The sequence below is a fragment of the Rissa tridactyla genome, chromosome Z, assembly GCF_028500815.1.
Source record: "Rissa tridactyla isolate bRisTri1 chromosome Z, bRisTri1.patW.cur.20221130, whole genome shotgun sequence".
In the NCBI taxonomy this organism is placed as follows: Eukaryota; Metazoa; Chordata; class Aves; order Charadriiformes; family Laridae; genus Rissa; species Rissa tridactyla.
The window spans coordinates 45,939,658-45,958,080 of NC_071497.1; the positions used below are offsets into that span (position 1 = coordinate 45,939,658).

Sequence of the window (18,423 nt, forward strand, 5' to 3'; positions counted from 1 at the left end):
TCCCAATCTTTGCTGGCTTCTGAGGAGGACTACTGAAGATGCAGGGTGTTTAATATCATATTTTGCTCCCTCTGTCAGTCTCACTTTTAACTTTTAATTTCCAGTGGCAGTAAGCAACATTAAAACGTCTCACAGGCAATGGGTTGCCAAGTGCCATGCACTGGACGCTACTTGGATAGAGCGATATGAGACTATTAATACTACAGGGGAGGCTTATCAGGAAGTATCTGCCCAGGATTAGGTAACAGTATGGATAGTATCTATGGACAATAATTATCTGTATGGGCAATAATGGTGTCCGTCATTTACTGATAGTTCTTATTAGGATAAAATATTTATAAAGGATGTTTCATGTTTCAAAACAAAAGCCAACCATTACGGAGATGAGGGCGGGAAAGAAATTTCCTCGTAGGCTTACTATCATGTAATTGTCCATAATGGGGGTTCTCCTGACTTCCACTAAGTCACAAAGCAAATGGGTAAAACAGCGTGTAATGGCTATCTGCTGATGCCAGATTCAGGACTAGATGGCTCATCCATTAAAAATCTGAAGATATTTATCCAGTGGAGATTTAAAATCCAATGATGTCAATGGGAGCGGCACATACAGATTAAATTTATGGTCCCTGGCGTGTTTTTTCTTGTTAAAAATGCAAAATTAAATGACAGTTCTGCACTTGAGGTACACACTGTATTCATGCCTTCTAGACTGAGCATATAGAAGGGCTGGTTAAGACAGTTGAGTCAGACTTCATCTAATTGGGAATGTTGCGATATTGTCTGAGGTATATAGTTTTCAATAGAACCGCTGTGCCCTCTATTTGTGGGGGGGATTTTCATACAGTTCACCCAAAGGTCGCAAATTCGTCGACCCACTCATACCCTTTCTCTCCACGGCGCCAGAAGATGGTTGCCACGTACTTGAACTCCGTGTACCAGTGTTCTAGGCACAAAACAGTTGCACATCCATCGAGCATCTCTTGTGACCTGTACTGCGCACCCATCTTCACCCTTCTGGGCCACGGGTTTTAGAAGAAAACTCTGGTATGTTGAGAATTAATTTCATGAAGAAATTTTTTTTTGCCCTCCCTTTCATAACTTATTCGCATTTTTACGTAAGCCGTCCCTTTTAACTTGATCTTTAGAAACCTTTATTGCATTTAATATTAATGCATTAATCTGGGACAAAACCACAGATAGATAAGTACACAGATATGCCTACATACATAGAGGTTTTAAAATAGGTTTTAAAATAGAGAAGATGGCTTGAATGAAATACAATTTTTTATTAATAACTAAGATTACACAATTTTGACTAAAACTCAAATTTACTGGAATAAAGAAATATAATTTTAAAAAATATCCCAAGTTCTATTAACTGGTTTTTATACATTATACATAAAAATACGATATAGGAATACATGGAAATACTGTTTCAGAGTAATGAAAAAAAAATCATTCTTTAAAAATTGATTGACTGCATTATTTTCCTGATTATTTTATTCTCATTTTTTAATCCCCTCCTAATCTTACGCCATAGGGCAGATGGACCCTACTTAATTCATATTGTCAGTACGCATGAAGAGTTTTAGGAAAGGGCGCACGAATTTCACAATAGCCGTCAAGAGGTGCTGGAAAGGTCATCACACCCGAAGCTGGAAGATGGAGACCGATGTGCCCCTCCACCCATTTCACGAGCTTCCCCCCAGACTTTGCAGTATTTCCAGACAGGAACGGTTCAACATGGAGGCGGGCAAACCAAGGGCAGGCGCGGCAATTCTGCGAGGAGTTTATGAATCCGGAGAAACGCGGAGCTGCGTCAACGGATCTGGCCGGCGGTGGGCCACCCCCCTGGGGGCTGCTGGGGCCGTGGCCGGGGCGAGGGGCAGCAGTTGCCAGCGCCGGTTGGGCAGAGGCCGCGCCGGCGGGACACGGGCTGCCTTCCGTGGGGCGGGGCAGCGTCCCCCCGCCCCCCCTGCCCACGGCAGAGCCGCCCAGGCGGAGCGTGGCGGCCGCGGGCGTCGAACCTCACCCCTGCCCGGCGGTGTGGGCCTTGGCGGTTACGAACGTTCCGTCCCAACGCGGAGAAGGCGCCTCTCCCTTCCCTTTCCCTCCCCTCCTTTCAGTTGCCATATTCCCCCCCCCCCGTCCCTGCCAGCCCAACTCACCCCCGCTGCGACGGGCACGGGATAAAAACGTCTCCCACCCCCGCTAAAAACGGAGAAGGCGAAACCGCCCTCAGGGCCTGCCGCTGGGGAAGGCGCTGCCCTGCAGGGCGCACCGCAGCCTGCCGCCTTCCCCGCGGCCATTTGGTGTGAGGAAACCGCCCGCTCCTTCTCCCCCCACCTCCCCTCCCCTCCGCCGAAGGGCGGGCGGGGGCGGCCGTGGGGCGCGGGACCCGACTAGGGGCGCCGGGGTCAGCATCGCCGGGGGGTGTGTATGTGTGTGGGTGGGTGGACCGTCTCCCCCCGGCCGCTCGCCCCCGCCGTGCGGCAGCGCGGGGGGTAGAGCGGGAGAGACGGTCCGCCATATTTCTGCCTCACCACGCCCGCAGAGCCGAGCCATTGAAAAGCCGGGCGAGCCCGGCCCCTGCCCGCTTCCCTGCCTCCTCTTCCTCCTTGGCGGCTCCCTGCCGCCCGCCCCCTCTCTCGTCCTTACTGGCAGGGCCGGGGCGAGCCGCGGCAGGGCTTCGGCAGCGGCTCTCCCGCACAGAGGGGTGAGCGGCCGCCGCGCCGGGAGGGAGGGTGGCTCGGCCGGCCGTGAGGAAGCACTTCCCGCCGGGAGCGCGCCGAGGTGGCCGGGCAGCAGCGGGTGCTCGCCCGCCCGCAGGAGTTGGGCTGCCGATCCGGAGCGGCGGGGAAATGTGTGTGTGCGCGGCCGTGGGGGGAGGGATTAGCGGGCATTAGCGTTTCGACAGGGGGTGGGGTGGTCGTGTCGGAGGGCGGTGGGGGTGTCGTCCGCCAGGGACACTCGGGGACCGCGTAGGCTGCGGGCGGCGGCGAGGGAAGGGGAGCAGCAGGGTGAGGGGCGGTGGTGGCGAGCGGCTCGGCTCGACTCGGCTGGGTAGCGCCGCTGCCGCCGCGGTGGATGTTTCCATGTTGTTTGGTGCGTGATTTAGAGGAGAGGAGGAGTTGGCGGGTGTCGGCAGCAGGGAGCGGGGATCCGCGCCGCCAGCGGCCCTGCCTCTTTTTTTTCTTCTTTTTTTTTCTTTTTTTCTTTTTTTTCCCCCCACCCCCTCCTCGCCCCTGTGTGGCATCGAGGCGGCTGCCTGCGCTCGCCCTGGTGGGGCTCCCGGGCAGAGAAGCGCCTGTGCCCCCCGGGGCCGGTGCGGCGGCGGCGGGGTGCGTGTGCGCGGGGTGCGGGGCGTGTGTGTGTGCGCGCGATTTTAGGGGGGGTGGGGGTTGTGTCTGAACCGGTTAGGAAGAATGACTCTGGAGTCCATCATGGCGTGCTGCCTGAGCGAGGAAGCCAAGGAAGCCCGGCGGATCAACGACGAGATCGAGCGGCAGCTGCGCCGGGACAAGCGGGACGCCCGCCGGGAGCTGAAGCTGCTGCTGCTGGGTGAGTGACCGCCCGAGTGCCGGCTGCCGCCGCCCGCTCCGGCCCGGCCGCCTCGCGTCGGGCCGCCGCCGGGCACGCACGCCCCAGGTGCCGCCGGGGCTGCAGCCTAGCCTCCATCGCCGCTGCCCCGGGCTCCCTCCGCCTCGGCGGAGGCCGGGGCGGCGGCGGGGCCGGCTGGGCCCCCCTCCACGCCGAGCAGGGGAGCCGCCGGCCGTGCCCGCGCCGCGGCGGGGTGTGCGTGTGCCCGGCGGCGGCGGCGGGTCCTGCCGGGCGGACTGCGTGTGGAGACGGGAGCGGGGGGGAAACGGCCTTCCGAAATGGAGAGGGGGAAGGATGGCGGGTGAGTGAGGGGAGGAGGGGGTTGGGGGGGGCAGATGTCGTCGTCGGTGTGTGTAGGAGAAGGACGGCGAGGAAGCGGATTAAGGAAGGGACTCGCAGGGGGAGTTGCTGTGCGGATGGATGGCGGCGGGTTTAATATCTGCATTGTTCCGTGCGCCTCGGGAAGGCTCTTGGCTCGCTCGTTGCATTTTTCGTTGTGATTTTTAGTTAATGAGGTAAACCGGGATAAGGGGCTTATGCTGAGACTGTAGACCGGTTTTTTTGGAAAGAAAAGGGAGCCGTAGAGCCCCAGATGCACATGCGAATCTGAGGAGTAGCCTGAAGTATGCAGGAGGATGACAGGATCTTTAATGCCTTTGGAATCCACCCACTGGTCAGGAAATAAAATCTATTCTATCGTTCCTCCTTAGTTAAAACAGGTTGTTATTTTGGAGCCACAAGTATGCAGAGGCAGTGTTTATCTTAACAGAAATTCGGCTTGGGATAAAATAAGCCTTTTGAATTAAAATACGTCTCTCTGTATCCAGTGTGCTCTGTCTACTATGTCGTGTAGCTACCGTGGTAATACGGCTTCTGCCTGGGACTCACAGGCCTTGAAATATGTCTGCACCACTGTCTGGTGTGTGGATGAGCAGGGAGGTTCCAAGTAGACACGGGATGTTTATGCTGAAGATTTTTTGTCTTGGGTCATGTATATGAAAGTAGTGATTTATACTGGGGGAGTAATCTGCCTTTTCAATGAGGTAAGGAGAGTTAAAAGGAAAAGTCAGAATATGTTTTAGTGCTTCCAGATGAATATGCTGTTTCCTGCAGCTGGTTGCCTGGATATGGAGAAAGGTGCTGGGGTCCTTAACTGGTGTGGGAAAGGAGCGGTGGAGATGGATGCAGCACTCCCAGTAATAACATTCTGTCTCATTTTGGCCTGATTTTGGTTGGTGGAAGTGCATGTTGTGACTGTTTCAAGATTGACAAAGAAGATAAAATAGGGTATGGATAGTTTGCTTAATTTTATGGATGCTTAAGTATAATTACTTAGTGATATACATTTACTTTCAGGAGAGGCAGCTGACGTATTTGACTTGTTACTCAGGTCCAAATTGTTTCTGTATTTTCCTGATTTTTCTTGCAGTAGTGCTAGAGGCTTCTCCCAAGCTTTCAGAAATGTATGAAATTTAACTGAATGATGAACCAATATATATTACCCAGAGAAGAAGTTCAGAGATCTGCTTCTGCAGTCAGCAATGCAGGGCTTGTACTGCTTTGCAAGGTCCTGCCATTGGTTGTGTGAAGTGTAGGGGGCGGGTAGGTGGTGGTAGATTGGGGTCCATTTGTGTCATTGCTTTGGACCAAATGGGATGCGGTGACTAGAGGGAGAACAGGGGAGAAGCCAACCCTTACAAAGCCTTGGGGGAAATTCTCTTGAGTGTGCCTGTATGAAAGGTTTTTTCATTCATCAGGGTTAGTGCAAACCAGGAGTTCTGACACGTTTGTGAAGGCGTAAGCATGATGTACTAGAGACCAAGAGGGGTGAATATTAGGCAGCTCATGCTTAACAGCGTATCTGTACACTTGGGTAATGAAACCACTACAGAAACCATTACTTGTACACGCGTGTTTTTTTGTCTTTTGTTTTATCCACCTCTGTCATGTGTTTATGTGCATGTGCAGCTATTTGGATTAACACTTAAGGTCTCATCTTGTAAAATGCAGTATAGTGGTGAACCGCTGTTGGAGTTGTGGGATTGGGTAGAGGTTCAAGTTTCAATTTATAAACAAATTTCGAGGAAAACTTTTCTATTAGTGGATTTATTTTAGGTATCTGATAGCACTTTCTTTTTTCAGTCACTCTCACTGCTTCCCCAGCCTGGGCAGTTGCTCAGTTATTAAGTTTGTGTTGTTTGTGTGGGTGATTTACATGGTTATGAGACAGACAAAACAATTTTAGAACAGAAAAGTAGTCATTAAAAACGGAGAGGCTGGTAGCACGAAAACCATTTGAAACTGCTTAAAGTAATTTTATTTTTTTTTAAATTTAATAGGCCCTTACTATGCCGTTACATGTCTTTCGCCCTCAAAACTTAAATTACTAGGGTTGCTTAATTTTATTTTATGTAGACATAGGCAAACGGGTTCTGTGTTTGTTTTTTTCCCTTTTTTTCAGAGGTGCCAACTTCTCAGTCCCACTTTGTAAAGTATTGTGGGACTTAAAAGCCTAAATAGGTTAAAGGCTTTTGAACATGGGAATGAAGCATATCCTCTGAAAGCTCATAAGGACGGTACTAGTGCAGTTTAGGCTGAGCCATGTTAATTGACCATGCATGTTCTTCAGACTTGTTGCAAGTGCAAAGTGAAATGTTTTATTAACTCATAGGGTTTTAAGGCACAAATAAGCATATTTATGCCAGATTGTTTTCTTACACTTGTCTAAAAATTGAACATACATATGTACAAATGCACATATGTAGCAAATATAAAGGAAAATAATGTGTGGATCAGAAGAGAAAGTTTTTTGCCTCTTAACTCAGGGAAGATACAGTGCTTCCTTACAAAGTGAGTTAATTTCTTCCTAACAGTTACTGTGTTACAGACACACACACTCACTTGCTGTGCTCTGTTCACCCTTTTTGTATATTAATGATGATACTGTTTTATTTTTCATAGGATCAAAAAGTTTAAAATGCTAAGTCATTTATGAAGAACTTTTACTGCATGCTAAGATTATTTTTACGTAATAATTTAAAAATAAACCCTCTCTGTGATTAAACATTAAAATACCACTTTTACGTACTTTATTGTACATCATTGTTTAATTTTTGGAACAGATTAGAACAGGACAAAGTATTTTTTTACTATTGTAATTCTGAAAATCCAGAATTCAGAAATAAGCACTGAAGCATATTACAAAAGACATAGTAGCAGTTTGACTAGCACAACTTGGCTGTAATCTTTAAGGCACTTTGGAACAAATTCAGTCTTCCACTGGATTTGGTTTTAATCTCATGTATTTTCTATATTCTTCTGGATTTCATTACAGCTGAACATTTTGTAAAACACTATGATTGTTCTCCAGTTGTTAATATCTCCAGTTCTCCAGTTTGTTCTCCATGTTCTCCAGTTGTTAATATCCATCCATTGTTTGCTGTTAGCTGTAAAAACACTTATATTGTTTTTATAATTGGGGAAAAAAGAGGTGTTTTAATGTTTCATATTGATATATGTCAAACAAAATGTACAGTATTCTGCATGCTTGTATTTTAAGCGTGTATATACATATTCATTGTTAAGTAGTAAGAGCCGTGTGCTCTAGTTCTTATGTATATCACTTTGCCTGTCATCCGTGGAAATTTTGTGTGGTCTCAGAAAGCAGCATTTGGGCCTGCATGCTAAGCTGTAGCCATAAATCTTCAATCCTGGATGTCTTTTGCTCAGGCATTCTATATTTTTATATTATACACTATTTTCTCAGTGGGAAATGCCTTGAGTATCTAAGAAAATAAACTGGCAGTGTCATGCTAGCTATGCCTACATATCTATAAACCTTGGCAAAATTAAGTACTGGAGATGTGTGACAGTGTTTGCTATTTTGTGACATATCTACTGGTCTTATGTCAAGTGCAAAATATGTGGGTTTTTTTAAGGGGTAGGTGTTTCTTATGCTTGAGGTAGCAGATGTGTCAGTGGAGAGAGTTGCCTGATGTGAGCGTCCATTTATTCTCTATGTGCTGCCAAAGGAAACAGGTGGAAGATAAGCCATTTGAATTAGCATGAATGGCAACCAGTCTTACGTGGAAAGATGCTTGTGAACATAAGGTGAATACCCAGCACGCATGCAGGGTATATATGCATTTATTTTCTTACACCTGTGTCAGCTGAATTAAAGATTTACATGCAGAACTTGGTGAATTAGCAAATGTAGACTACCTGTGGATAAGCTGAAGAGGAAGTGGGTGCATTATGCCAGCAGTGGAGTACAGTGGTTTTATATAACTTTTTCTTCAGCTGGAGGAAAAAAAAAGCTTCCTTATTTTTTTTCCTGTAACTTATATTTGTATCAGTCTGTCTTACACTGAACACTTTCAAATAATTTTAGGTAGTTACCACAATACATATTTACAACTGTGGAATTAACAAATAGTTAAGATATATCTTGATATTTATTCTAACTAGATCACTAAATATCTCTTACTTAGCAGAAGCTGTTTCTAAGGAAATATAATGTAATTCTAGATGCAAAACACCTTTCTATATTCTTATATAGACATATATGTATATATGTCCATATATAAAATTAACTTTTTTTTTGAGGAAAACACAAATCATCATTTGGATATCAGTGTGATAAGTATATTCTAAATATATGTTTTTCATATGTTAAGAACGTATTTGTTTATTTTTAATGCATCATGAAGAGATATTTTGTTTGCAGCCATGAAAAAGGGTTTGTTGCTGCTTTGGTTTTACTTCTTTAGAAGCAACCTATACCACTGAAGTTAATAGAACTAGCTAAGGACCTGAACAGTCAAAGAATTCTGTCTAATTTTAACTTTATTCATATGTCAAAGAGCCAAGTAACCCAAAATTTGTATCTTACATTGGTGAACAATTTTGAATTAGTGCAGGAGGGAAAACTACATGCTGAGCAGAAGATTCTCTTGAGAACGGACATTTGAGTGTATGCTACAAAGTTAAGAAATAATTCTGCTTTTTTTAGTCCACTTCGAATTATTTTTGTTGGTGTATAATGGCAATTTCACAGGGGAAAGCATTTGTTTTGAAATAATATGACTATCTCTGCAAAATTAATCCCAGGAAGGTGTGAAATATCATTATAAGGTAGATATGTGATTAATGGTAATTAGCTTTGTTGCAGTAATAGAATACTTTAAACACCGAGTGTTTTTTCTTGCCCTGTTGAATGGTACAAGACTCCGGAAAAATCTGTTCTTGCACTCGAATACTGCTATGTATGAACAGCTGTTATTAATAGAATTATGGAAGTTTTTCAGAATTCACCTTTTATTCACTCTAATTATAAAGCCTCTGACTGACAAGAACGAAGAGCAGGAAAGCAGTGCAAAACCAAGGAAGAATTAGAATGTAGGAAATACTAGGAAGTCGTATATGTGGTGGTGTTGACATCAAAGAAGAAAGCATTCATCAGGCTTTAAGTATTGTTAACTCTGTGCAAAGAAGTTAGATGCTTAACACAGGAGGGCACAAATTTGGTTTGGAAAGTTTTGAAAGTTACTGGGGGAACAGCACAAATGTTTTTTCAAGCTAAATTAAAGATTAAATCTTAAATGTTCTGAAAGTGCATTGTTCCCCCAATAAGTAATGTTGATACAGAGACTAAACTGAAGGGTGATTGTCTACAGATTTTTGTCCTTTGTGGGTTTTCAGAGGAAGAACGGCATGGAATAATCAAACCACTTAATTTGCACACTATGCTTAGTGTTTAATGGTACTGTAGAATTTTATCCCAGAACCCCTGTACAGGTGCAGTTGCCAGCAGCGAAGTGCTGTTGTTGATTTCATTCTGCATTTGAGAAGGTGGTGTGGCTATTCCAGAAACAAAAATAAAACCCACCAGACAAGATTCCTCCTTTGTTGATCCATTCAGGCAGAATCATCCAGCAGACTACTGATTGGAAGGATACATTTTAGGCAAGCCCCACCATGGTGCTTTGGTTCGTCTTTCTCTGAAGAGGAGGCGGTGTGCAGTATGTGCATAGCTTGAATAAAGCAGCAGAATATCGGAAAGCTTCTGAAAGTGGAAACCCCTACTGATTCAGTAAATTGAAAAGACAGAGGCTGAATCACTGTTGCCTTTGCACAGCTGAGCTGTGTATCGACACCTTCATCTCAGAGCTGCGTTATTTGTAAGTTAGGTTGTCCTGCTCTGAGTGAGGAAGAAGCATCTGTTAGGAATGGGACTAATCAGTTTTGTCTAGTGGCTGGGTTTGGATTTGTCTCAGAGCAAATAGATGGATTAAATGTCTGCCCAAGGTCCCGTCCTCATTGATTATCTATGCATTTTGTTTTGTATCCAGGAGAATGCCATGGTGGTCCTTGTTGAAATGCTTTGGGACTCAACCCCACTATCAGAAGTCTATTGAAGGAGAATTTGTTTTTCCCCAAGGGAAATTGTGGAAAGGGCATTCAGTGTTTGAAATATGTTATATTCCTTCCCCCTCCCCCGAAATCTTCTCTCCTCTGAAGAGATCCATGCAGTTAGGTCCTTAACTGTTGTATACAAAATACAGCTCTAATCTTGGTAAGTATCGCCAAATGTGGATCAGAAGGGTTTTTTTCCAGATGAGGATAGCCACCTTCAAGAGAAATCCAAGGTAAGAGCTCAGGTTTACTATTATGTAGGAATTTGGTGTAATTGGATGTGATGGGAGCCCAACCTGCTACAGATTCTTTCAGTAAACAGGAATCAAAGTTTAGAAATGACTGATTTAGTTATGATATGGCCACGAAATCAACCAAAAGAAATCTTGATCATAGTTTTCTAAACTGAGGTACTATGTAATGAATATGTCTTAGGTATGTTTTGAAGTTTTCCATTATGTAAGAATATTTTAGATTTCACAATTTTTGCTCTTATGGCACAGAATATACATTACTGCGTAGCCTTCTTAGTATGTCTGTCACTGTATCTGGGCTGTATGCTCACTGGTTGCTAGCTTCTTGGTCCTTTGCTAGTTCATTGCTCTACCAGCTGCAAACTCAAAAAACACAAGATAATCTTTGGCAAGAATCCTTGTACCGAGTGAGAACATTTATGTAAGTTAAGGAAAGTTGCTTTTCTCTCCTTGTTCTATAAACTCATCACAGGAGAGTTTTTAACTCTTAAGTCTTCAATGTTGATGTTAATTATCTTGCTCATATTAGAGAATGTTGGAAAAGAATGCCAAAAAGCTATTCCAGCCTATGTTTCTGGGTGAATAGAGTCAGCCAGAAAGTTACACAGAAGATTTCTGTAGCAGCAACTGCTAACTTATAAGGCCAAAAAAACCCAAACGCATAGAAGTTGGGAAAGGTGCCATCATTCCTTGTGCTTTTAGGAACTGATCAGGCTTGGAAAACTGAGGATCTAGTATGGAACATTTATTTTACTCTGATACTGCATTGACTTAGCAGTGTGTGTGCCACTTAATCACATAGACCAGAGCAGTAAAAGCAATGGAAATCAAATGCTGAAAACTAAAGGCATCATTCATGTATCTTCAACAGGCTCTTATAAAGCTCTCCAGGTACCTGGGTGATTTGATGTTTGGCCTTTTGGAGTTTGTTGTCTAGGTGGCATTGAAATCAACACTTAATGTTGATAGTGAAAACCTTTCAAAGGTGATATGTGAAAAGGAACGATTTAAAAAAACCAAACCAAACCTCAAAAATACTCCTTTGTTACAAGCATAATTTGCTTTAACTCAGTTGGTCTTTTAGGAGAGAAAATGATTCTTTTCACTTCTGTTTCTTTGTTTGTTTGTAAAGAGGAAATAATAGCCTAGAAACTGAGACGCTGTAAGGTTGTGCTGGGGGGAAAAAAGCCCAAAGAATGAAACACATGGTCTCACATATGTATTTAAATAGCTCTGGTTAAATTATCTTTTGCTCCTTTTCATTTCATGTTTGGGTGTTGATGGAACGTGACATGTAGAAGTATTTTCAAAAAGGGTGACAGTCTTCATGCCAATTTAATCTCTCCTGTCCTGAGGCTGCCAATTTTTATTAGGGGTGGTTATGACGTATGCACCTGGTCATCATTAACAGTGACGAGATCAGTAGTTTATCTCAGAGCATGGGCCAGCAAGCAGCTGTCTGGCTGACTTTTGAACACTGCTGACCTGGCCCATTATTGAAAGACAGATTTAGAGATCAAAGTCCCTTTATCTCGTTACCATTCCCCTAATCCATCAAGTCTCCTTTTAAGTGAATTTTTGTGGGGGGGTTTCATCTGTGAAGTTACAGGTGTTGGACATCCTGCCAAAAGGATTTAATGTAAATCCCCCAAGAGAAACACTTCTGGTGTGTGAAACTTTTTTTAATCCCCCACAACGGGGAAATATCTTTGGCAATGCTAAAACTCAGGCCAAAACTCAGGCTATAACTTTGTGTTAGCCTTAAGATCATGGAACAGATCTCTTGGAAGATACGTTGAAACATATGGAAGACAGGGAGGTGATTAGAGACAGCCAACATAGCTTCACCAAGTACAAATTGTGCCTGGCTAATCTAGTGGCCCTATGATGGCGTAACTGCATCAGAGTGGACTAAGGAAGAGCTGTGTATGTAATCTATCTCGGCTTCCGTAAGGCCTTTGATACGGTCCCCCACAACATTCATAAACTGGAGAGATAATGGTTTGATAGATGGACTGTTAGATGGATAAGGAATTGGCTTGATGGCTGCATCCACAAAGTTACGGTGAATGGCCTAATGTGCAAGTGGAAACAAGTAATGAGTGGTGTCCCTCATTATGACATAAACAGTGTGATTGAGTTGCACCCTCAGCCTGGTGTCATCTGGAAGTTTGCTAAGGGTGCAGTGCAAGGTCCTGCAGCTGGATCGGGGCAATCCCCAACATTATTACAGGCTGGGGTATGAATGGCTTGAGAGCAGCCCTGTGGAGAAGGACTTGGAGATACTGGTGGATGAAAAGCTGCATGTGAGCTGGCAATGTGTGATCACAGCCCAGAAAGCCAGATGCATCCTGGACTGCATCAAAAGCAGCATGGCCAGCAGGCTGAGGGGAGTGGTTCTGCCCCTCTGCTCCGCTCTGGTGAGACCCCACCTGGAGTACTGTGTCCAGCTTTGGGGTGCCCAGTGCAAGAAAGCCATGGAACTGCTGGAGCGAGTCCAGAATCCAGAGAAGCGCGACAAAGATGATCAGAGGGCTGGAGCACTTCTTCTATGAGGACAGGCTGAGAGAGTTGGGGTTGAACTGTTCAGCCTGGAGAAGAGAAGGCTCCGAGGAGACCTTGTAGCAGCTTTGCAATATGCAAAGGAAGTGTATAAGACAGAGAGAGACTTTTTACTAGGCTATGTAGTGACAAGACAAGAGGGTAGCTTGGATGTAAGGGAGAAATTTTTTGCAATGAGAGTGGTGAGACACTGGAACAGGTTGCCCAGAGAAGTTGTAAGTGACCCATCCCTGGAAGTGTTGAAGGTCAGGTTGGACGGGGCTTTGAGTAACCTGATCTAGTGAAAGATTTCCCTGCCTGTGACAGGGGGGTTAGACTAGGTGGTCCTTGAAGATCCCTTTCAACCCAAACTGTTATGTGATTCTGTGATTAGAGTGCTTTGGTAATAAGTAATTTCCTAGAATTAAAGATGTTTTACCTCTTCACAACCGGATTGCTGGATGGAACAATGCTTTAGTTATTTATTTATTTATTTTCTTTGAAGATGCACCTAGGCATACTTCAGTTTTTCTTGGTGAGAAGAGAATGTTGAAGAAATAACGAGATTTTTTTTTGTACTGAATTCACTTTCCTCATGGTCTCTGTTTGTCTTAGGATTGAAATGGTAAATAAACCAAAGGACATAATAAGCATTTACTCTGATCCGTGAAAAGATGGGTTTCAGTTAGATGACTGTTCTGCTGGTTTAGCAGCTGATTTCATAGAATGGCAGAACAGACAATTTGGAAGTAAATTTGCTTTAATCACAATGTAAACTTGAGTATCTTCTACAACCAGGACGTAGAGATTCACTGGAACTATTGAATTTGAGTAAATTGACTAATAGCATGTTTGATCTAATTCTGCTGTTAGCATCAGTAATATTTTACTTTTAAAGATGGCTTGGCTTGTGATCATTTAAGCTTGGGTCTTAATACCGTTTGTGATCACAGAAATCTAGAAACATTCTTTGTCCAGAGTAATTTTTGTTCTCTTGGGGTTTATTTACTTAATTTCATTCATTTTTGCTTCTTATCTGCAAGACATGGTAATAATAAATTCTGATTCACTGTGGTTTTTTTCTGTGTTTGGCTGTACAACAGAGTAATACACTACTATTAATTATTAAATCTAGTTAGGGTTAAAAGCTAGACTTAACAATAATCTCTACAGATTTTAGCCTTTGAACCAAACCTAGATAAACAACGTGAACAGAATTTGCTAATAGCCTAATTGTGGCTGTACTCCCGATGACAAATGCAAACTTCTGACATTGAAGTTAATATGTACACCTTTAAGTTGTTTCCCTTGAAGAATTTTCTGACACAAGCATTCTCTGGGTAATGGCATTCTTGTGCCTGTATTATTATTATTATTACTATTTTTAATTTACAACCATGTTAGTTTTGTTAGTGCAGTTTTCATTTCATTATTCTCAGAAAATACTTTGGCTGGATCTTTTGATTTACAGACTTTTTTGGTCTACAATTTCATGTAGTAAAGTGAGGAGCATAGTATTTAAATTTTTGCATTGCATTTTTTTCTGTGGAGTTTTCCCCTTAAAAAATATAAAACCAGTAAACCAGAGAAGATAAATGCTTTTCATGTTTAAAAAGGCAAAAGAAGGTGTTTCTTTATTGGTAATTAATGTAACATTGCTGTATATATGACTTGTCAAGCTGTTCGGGCACATTCTGATGTTACAATAGCTTAAAAACAGGAAAAAAAGCACCATGACAGTACTTTGTAATGCCTTTTCTTTATGTTTTAGTTGTTTGTATCTCCAAGGAGTGATGATATATTCTGGAATAATCCATAGCTAGAGAAACAGGTCATCAAAGAGGTCATCACCTTCCGTGCCATTTATTTGTCTTGTTGACATGATACCAAGTTATTTAAGCATAGTGACACACAATTCTCCAATACCTTCCGATTTTTTAGCGAGATTTTTTTATGTGCACAAAGAGCCAAAACTCTGGGAAGTGGTCAGAACAGAGCCATAAGCAAGACAAACGTTTATTTCTTGATTTAGTATATCTGTTTTCTTTAAAACAATATTTCAACCTATCAATCTAGACTGTAGTTTGTATATAGTGACATTAATTGTATATATCACTGTGCTCATTAGCTTTCAGGCTTGCTTATGTGGTTGGTTTTTTGGTTGTGTTGTTTTTTGGTTTTTTTTTTTGGTTGGGTCCCTTTTTTGGTGGTGGGGTGTTTTTTAACCTAAAAATGTCAGTTCCACTAAACACCAGCAACCTGTCTTATAACCTGTTGATTTATTACGGTGTTTATCTTCTGACATTAGATGAAGTACAAGAAATAAAATAACTACACTACTCATGGTTTAAATTCACCATCTTCTTGAACGTTACATTTATTAGCAAGTTCAAGGACAGAAAGAAAGTACTCCAGTATGCCATGTTCGTGGCTCAGTCTGGATGGGTCATAGTTCAATCCTAACTTTGTAACTGTAGGGTGGATCTTCTAATCCTTTAATCATTCTGTTAGCTGTCTTTAGACTCTTTTCTAGCTCTTCAGCATCATTTCTGCAGTACAGACAATGAGAATTGAACACTGACGTGTATATACTTTTTGTTACAGATACAGGAGTAAAATTTCTCTTCTGCTAGTTGGGATACCACTGTTAAAGTGTGCTCAAGGAGTGCGACAGCCTTCTGAGCCATGACATTAAACTAGTCATATTTAGATGGCTATCTGCTGTAACTGAAATACTCTTCTGAATAATTGCTTTTCAGGGTTCATTTGTTCATTGTTTGGCAAGCTTACATTTAACAGTACGCAGATGCACAGTGTTTGCCTGGTTTTGGTTTACAGGTTATTCTAATTACTTTTCAGCATTATAGCCTCTTCTTAATGTACCAGTCCCCAGCTCTTGCTCGTATAAAAGTACTGTCAGTAATAACTTTATGTTTTTATTCTATCTTATGGATGAAGATATTTAAGTTTCTTACTCCAATCTTAATATGGCTGGGAACCTGTTTGGAAGACAGCTGTCAGTTGAGGGCTTTCGCCTATGTAATTTAATATTTACTGTTTAAACAACTGTTATTTAATGCATGATATGTCGGTTTGTTGTATGACACCAGATCAGTTGCTTAGCAGATGCCCAGTTCCTCAAAACCACTGACTTTGTGTAGCAAACCATCTGAAATGTTGTAACTGAATAGCTCTTGGTATGCGCTCTCTTTCCCTCACCCCTTTCCTGTCTTTTAGGTGATATTTCAGGAGTTACAATGCAGGATGACTTCCTAGCCAGCCCTTCTGAAAATCATTGATAAGGGGTGTCTGGGCCTGCTGAGTGACAGGGTTCTGACTTTAGTAAATCCTCTGTAATGTTTATCTTCAGTGGGTGCTACAGTGGAAACTCTTTCATTATCATTGCAAATGTGGTCTGTGTTTCTCTAAAAACAAATATTTGCAAATTATGTATGGGTTTTCCATGTTAATAAATATTAAGTGTTCTACTGCAGTAGTTTGGTGAGGGAATGTGATTTTAAGTGTTTTATGATTACAAAAAAAGTCTCATGTGGATCCTTAGAGTTCTCCATTTGAGTCTTTCTATTAACGATTTGAGAAATTTCGCAAATTTTGGCTTACCTATTCCAATTTTCTCCCTTTACCTGCCCTCCTATCCATGCTGCCTTTATTATTTTTCATTTTTCCTTTTATGTAGAATTGAGGCTTTCTAGGCTATTCCATAAAATGTTATGAAATTACTCCCAGTTCTTGTTTTGAATCTAAATCCAGTTATTTACACTTGTAATTCTGTCAGCTTTTGCTAAATGTAACTCTGAAACACAACGTACCTATAGCATACCTTTACTACTGGTGTTCAACTTTTTTTGTTTACACATAGCAAATGGTACCAAGTTGTAATCAAATGTTCCTACAGTTACTTTTGACTGTAGTTCTGCCACATGTTCTTTTTCTTAAGAAGTATTTCTGTGTAGTGCTTTTCTGGTTTAGAATTTACAGTTTTTAAGCTTACAGAAATGGAAAGGCAATCTGCTTGAGACCTTTCGTATCGTTTAGTTAAATGGCCCTGGGAGATTATAACTCCCCTTTTGATCAAAAGCCCTTTGATTTGAGCCCTACTTGATTGTCTGTCACATTATCTGTGAGTCAGTCATCTGCCATGGCACCAGCTTTTGTATCAGTTTTTCTCTGTTAGCATTGAAATCAAAAATATTAAAGATCACTGTCTGCAAGCCAGTTCTGAAGTAAAAAAGAAGCTAATCACTGAACTTTGACTTATGTAAATCTTTGCTTCAGTTATACCTCCCTCTTCAAATCTACATCTGTAGATTAGCAATTATTTGGGTTTATCACCTAGATGTCTAGGATGTTTGTACAAACAGTTTAATTTCTCCATTTGATTTGATTATTTAATTTTAATCTTATTTTGATTTTTCTGCTAAGTAAGTGTGCTTCCCCACCTCATTCTTTACTTTCAATAGTGTAACAATGCTCTGACCTCTTTGCCCAGCCTGCCTTTCTGAATGAACAGAACAGAGCTTTTCTAACAATGAAAACTGTCCAAATTCTGCAACTCCATCTTCCACAGAAATCCAGCGTCTAGTCCCCAGGATGAAACTCTGTGTCGTGTTTTCTTTACCTGACCAGGAGTTCACCTCTAGGTTGTTCTGTTTCCTTTGGGTATGGAACAGAAATGTTACAACTGAGTGTCAGGATAGTAAGTTGTGGGGTGTTTAGGTATTTATAATTTGCAAGACTCAGAGTGATTTGTCTCATGGAGTGTACTTTAGGCACAGGTACAATTTTGCTGTCATTATTTCTGTTAAATACAGCTGAGCAAGCCCCTTGGCCTGTTTGTAGGAAAATGCTTGCGTCTGGATAGAGTGCATTCTGATGGAATAGCTGTCCCAGATGTCTGCCTTCACCTCAGGGTACCTGCAGGCTCTCCCTTGTACTGCATGCACAGCGGTCGTGGCTCATCCACCTTACGAGCACTGTAGGACTATACGCCAGTACCTTTCTGTAAGGGTCAATGCTTGGTGAATGCTGGCAGCAGCTGCTTAGCACATCTGTGAAACATGAAAACAGCTTCAGGTTGCAGCGTGACAAACACTGGCTTTAGAGGCGTGCTGTAAGGAGTTCTGCATCTCCTGCAGAGGGAATGCGTCTATGCTTAGAAGCTGAGTGCTTCTTGTTATCAAGGACGAAGTGGATGTTCCAGGGCTTAACTGTGGTTGGAAGAGTCTGGAATGCTTACAGAATACCTTCTCCCACTTATCATCATCTAGCTTTCAGGCTTTCATGACAGACTTAATCTTACTGAGATGAGGATTTGAGGCCCATGGGACTGCTACACATGACAATGCAGTTCCACAAGTAAGTATCTGTGGAGACCAGCAGGTTTATGGATAATTTTCAGATGTACACCGACACAGCTCAAGCGTGGTTGGGACTTGAGTCTGTACTGACGCAGATGCAGCCTGAGCTCCTGTATGCTCTGGAAAACAAGTTTTCTTCATTAGTAGAGCGCTTAGAGCTCTTACCATTCTGCCTTGTGGGCAGTGAGTTTGAGGTCAGGCTTCCCAGTGCAAGAGAGGGAGGCATGGAGCCTCTG

General features: G+C 42.6%; 1 protein-coding gene across 1 annotated transcript in view; it reads left to right on the forward strand.

Moving 5' to 3' along the window:
* Positions 1-2,955: 2,955 nt before the first annotated feature.
* Positions 2,956-18,423, forward strand: part of LOC128902254 (guanine nucleotide-binding protein G(q) subunit alpha-like) — a 133,548-nt gene continuing 118,080 nt past the window's right edge. The window contains exon 1 of the mRNA XM_054184850.1: positions 2,956-3,561. Coding sequence (XP_054040825.1) covers positions 3,426-3,561 — 136 coding nt within the window. The 5' untranslated portion in view covers positions 2,956-3,425. The remainder of the gene's footprint in view (positions 3,562-18,423) is intronic.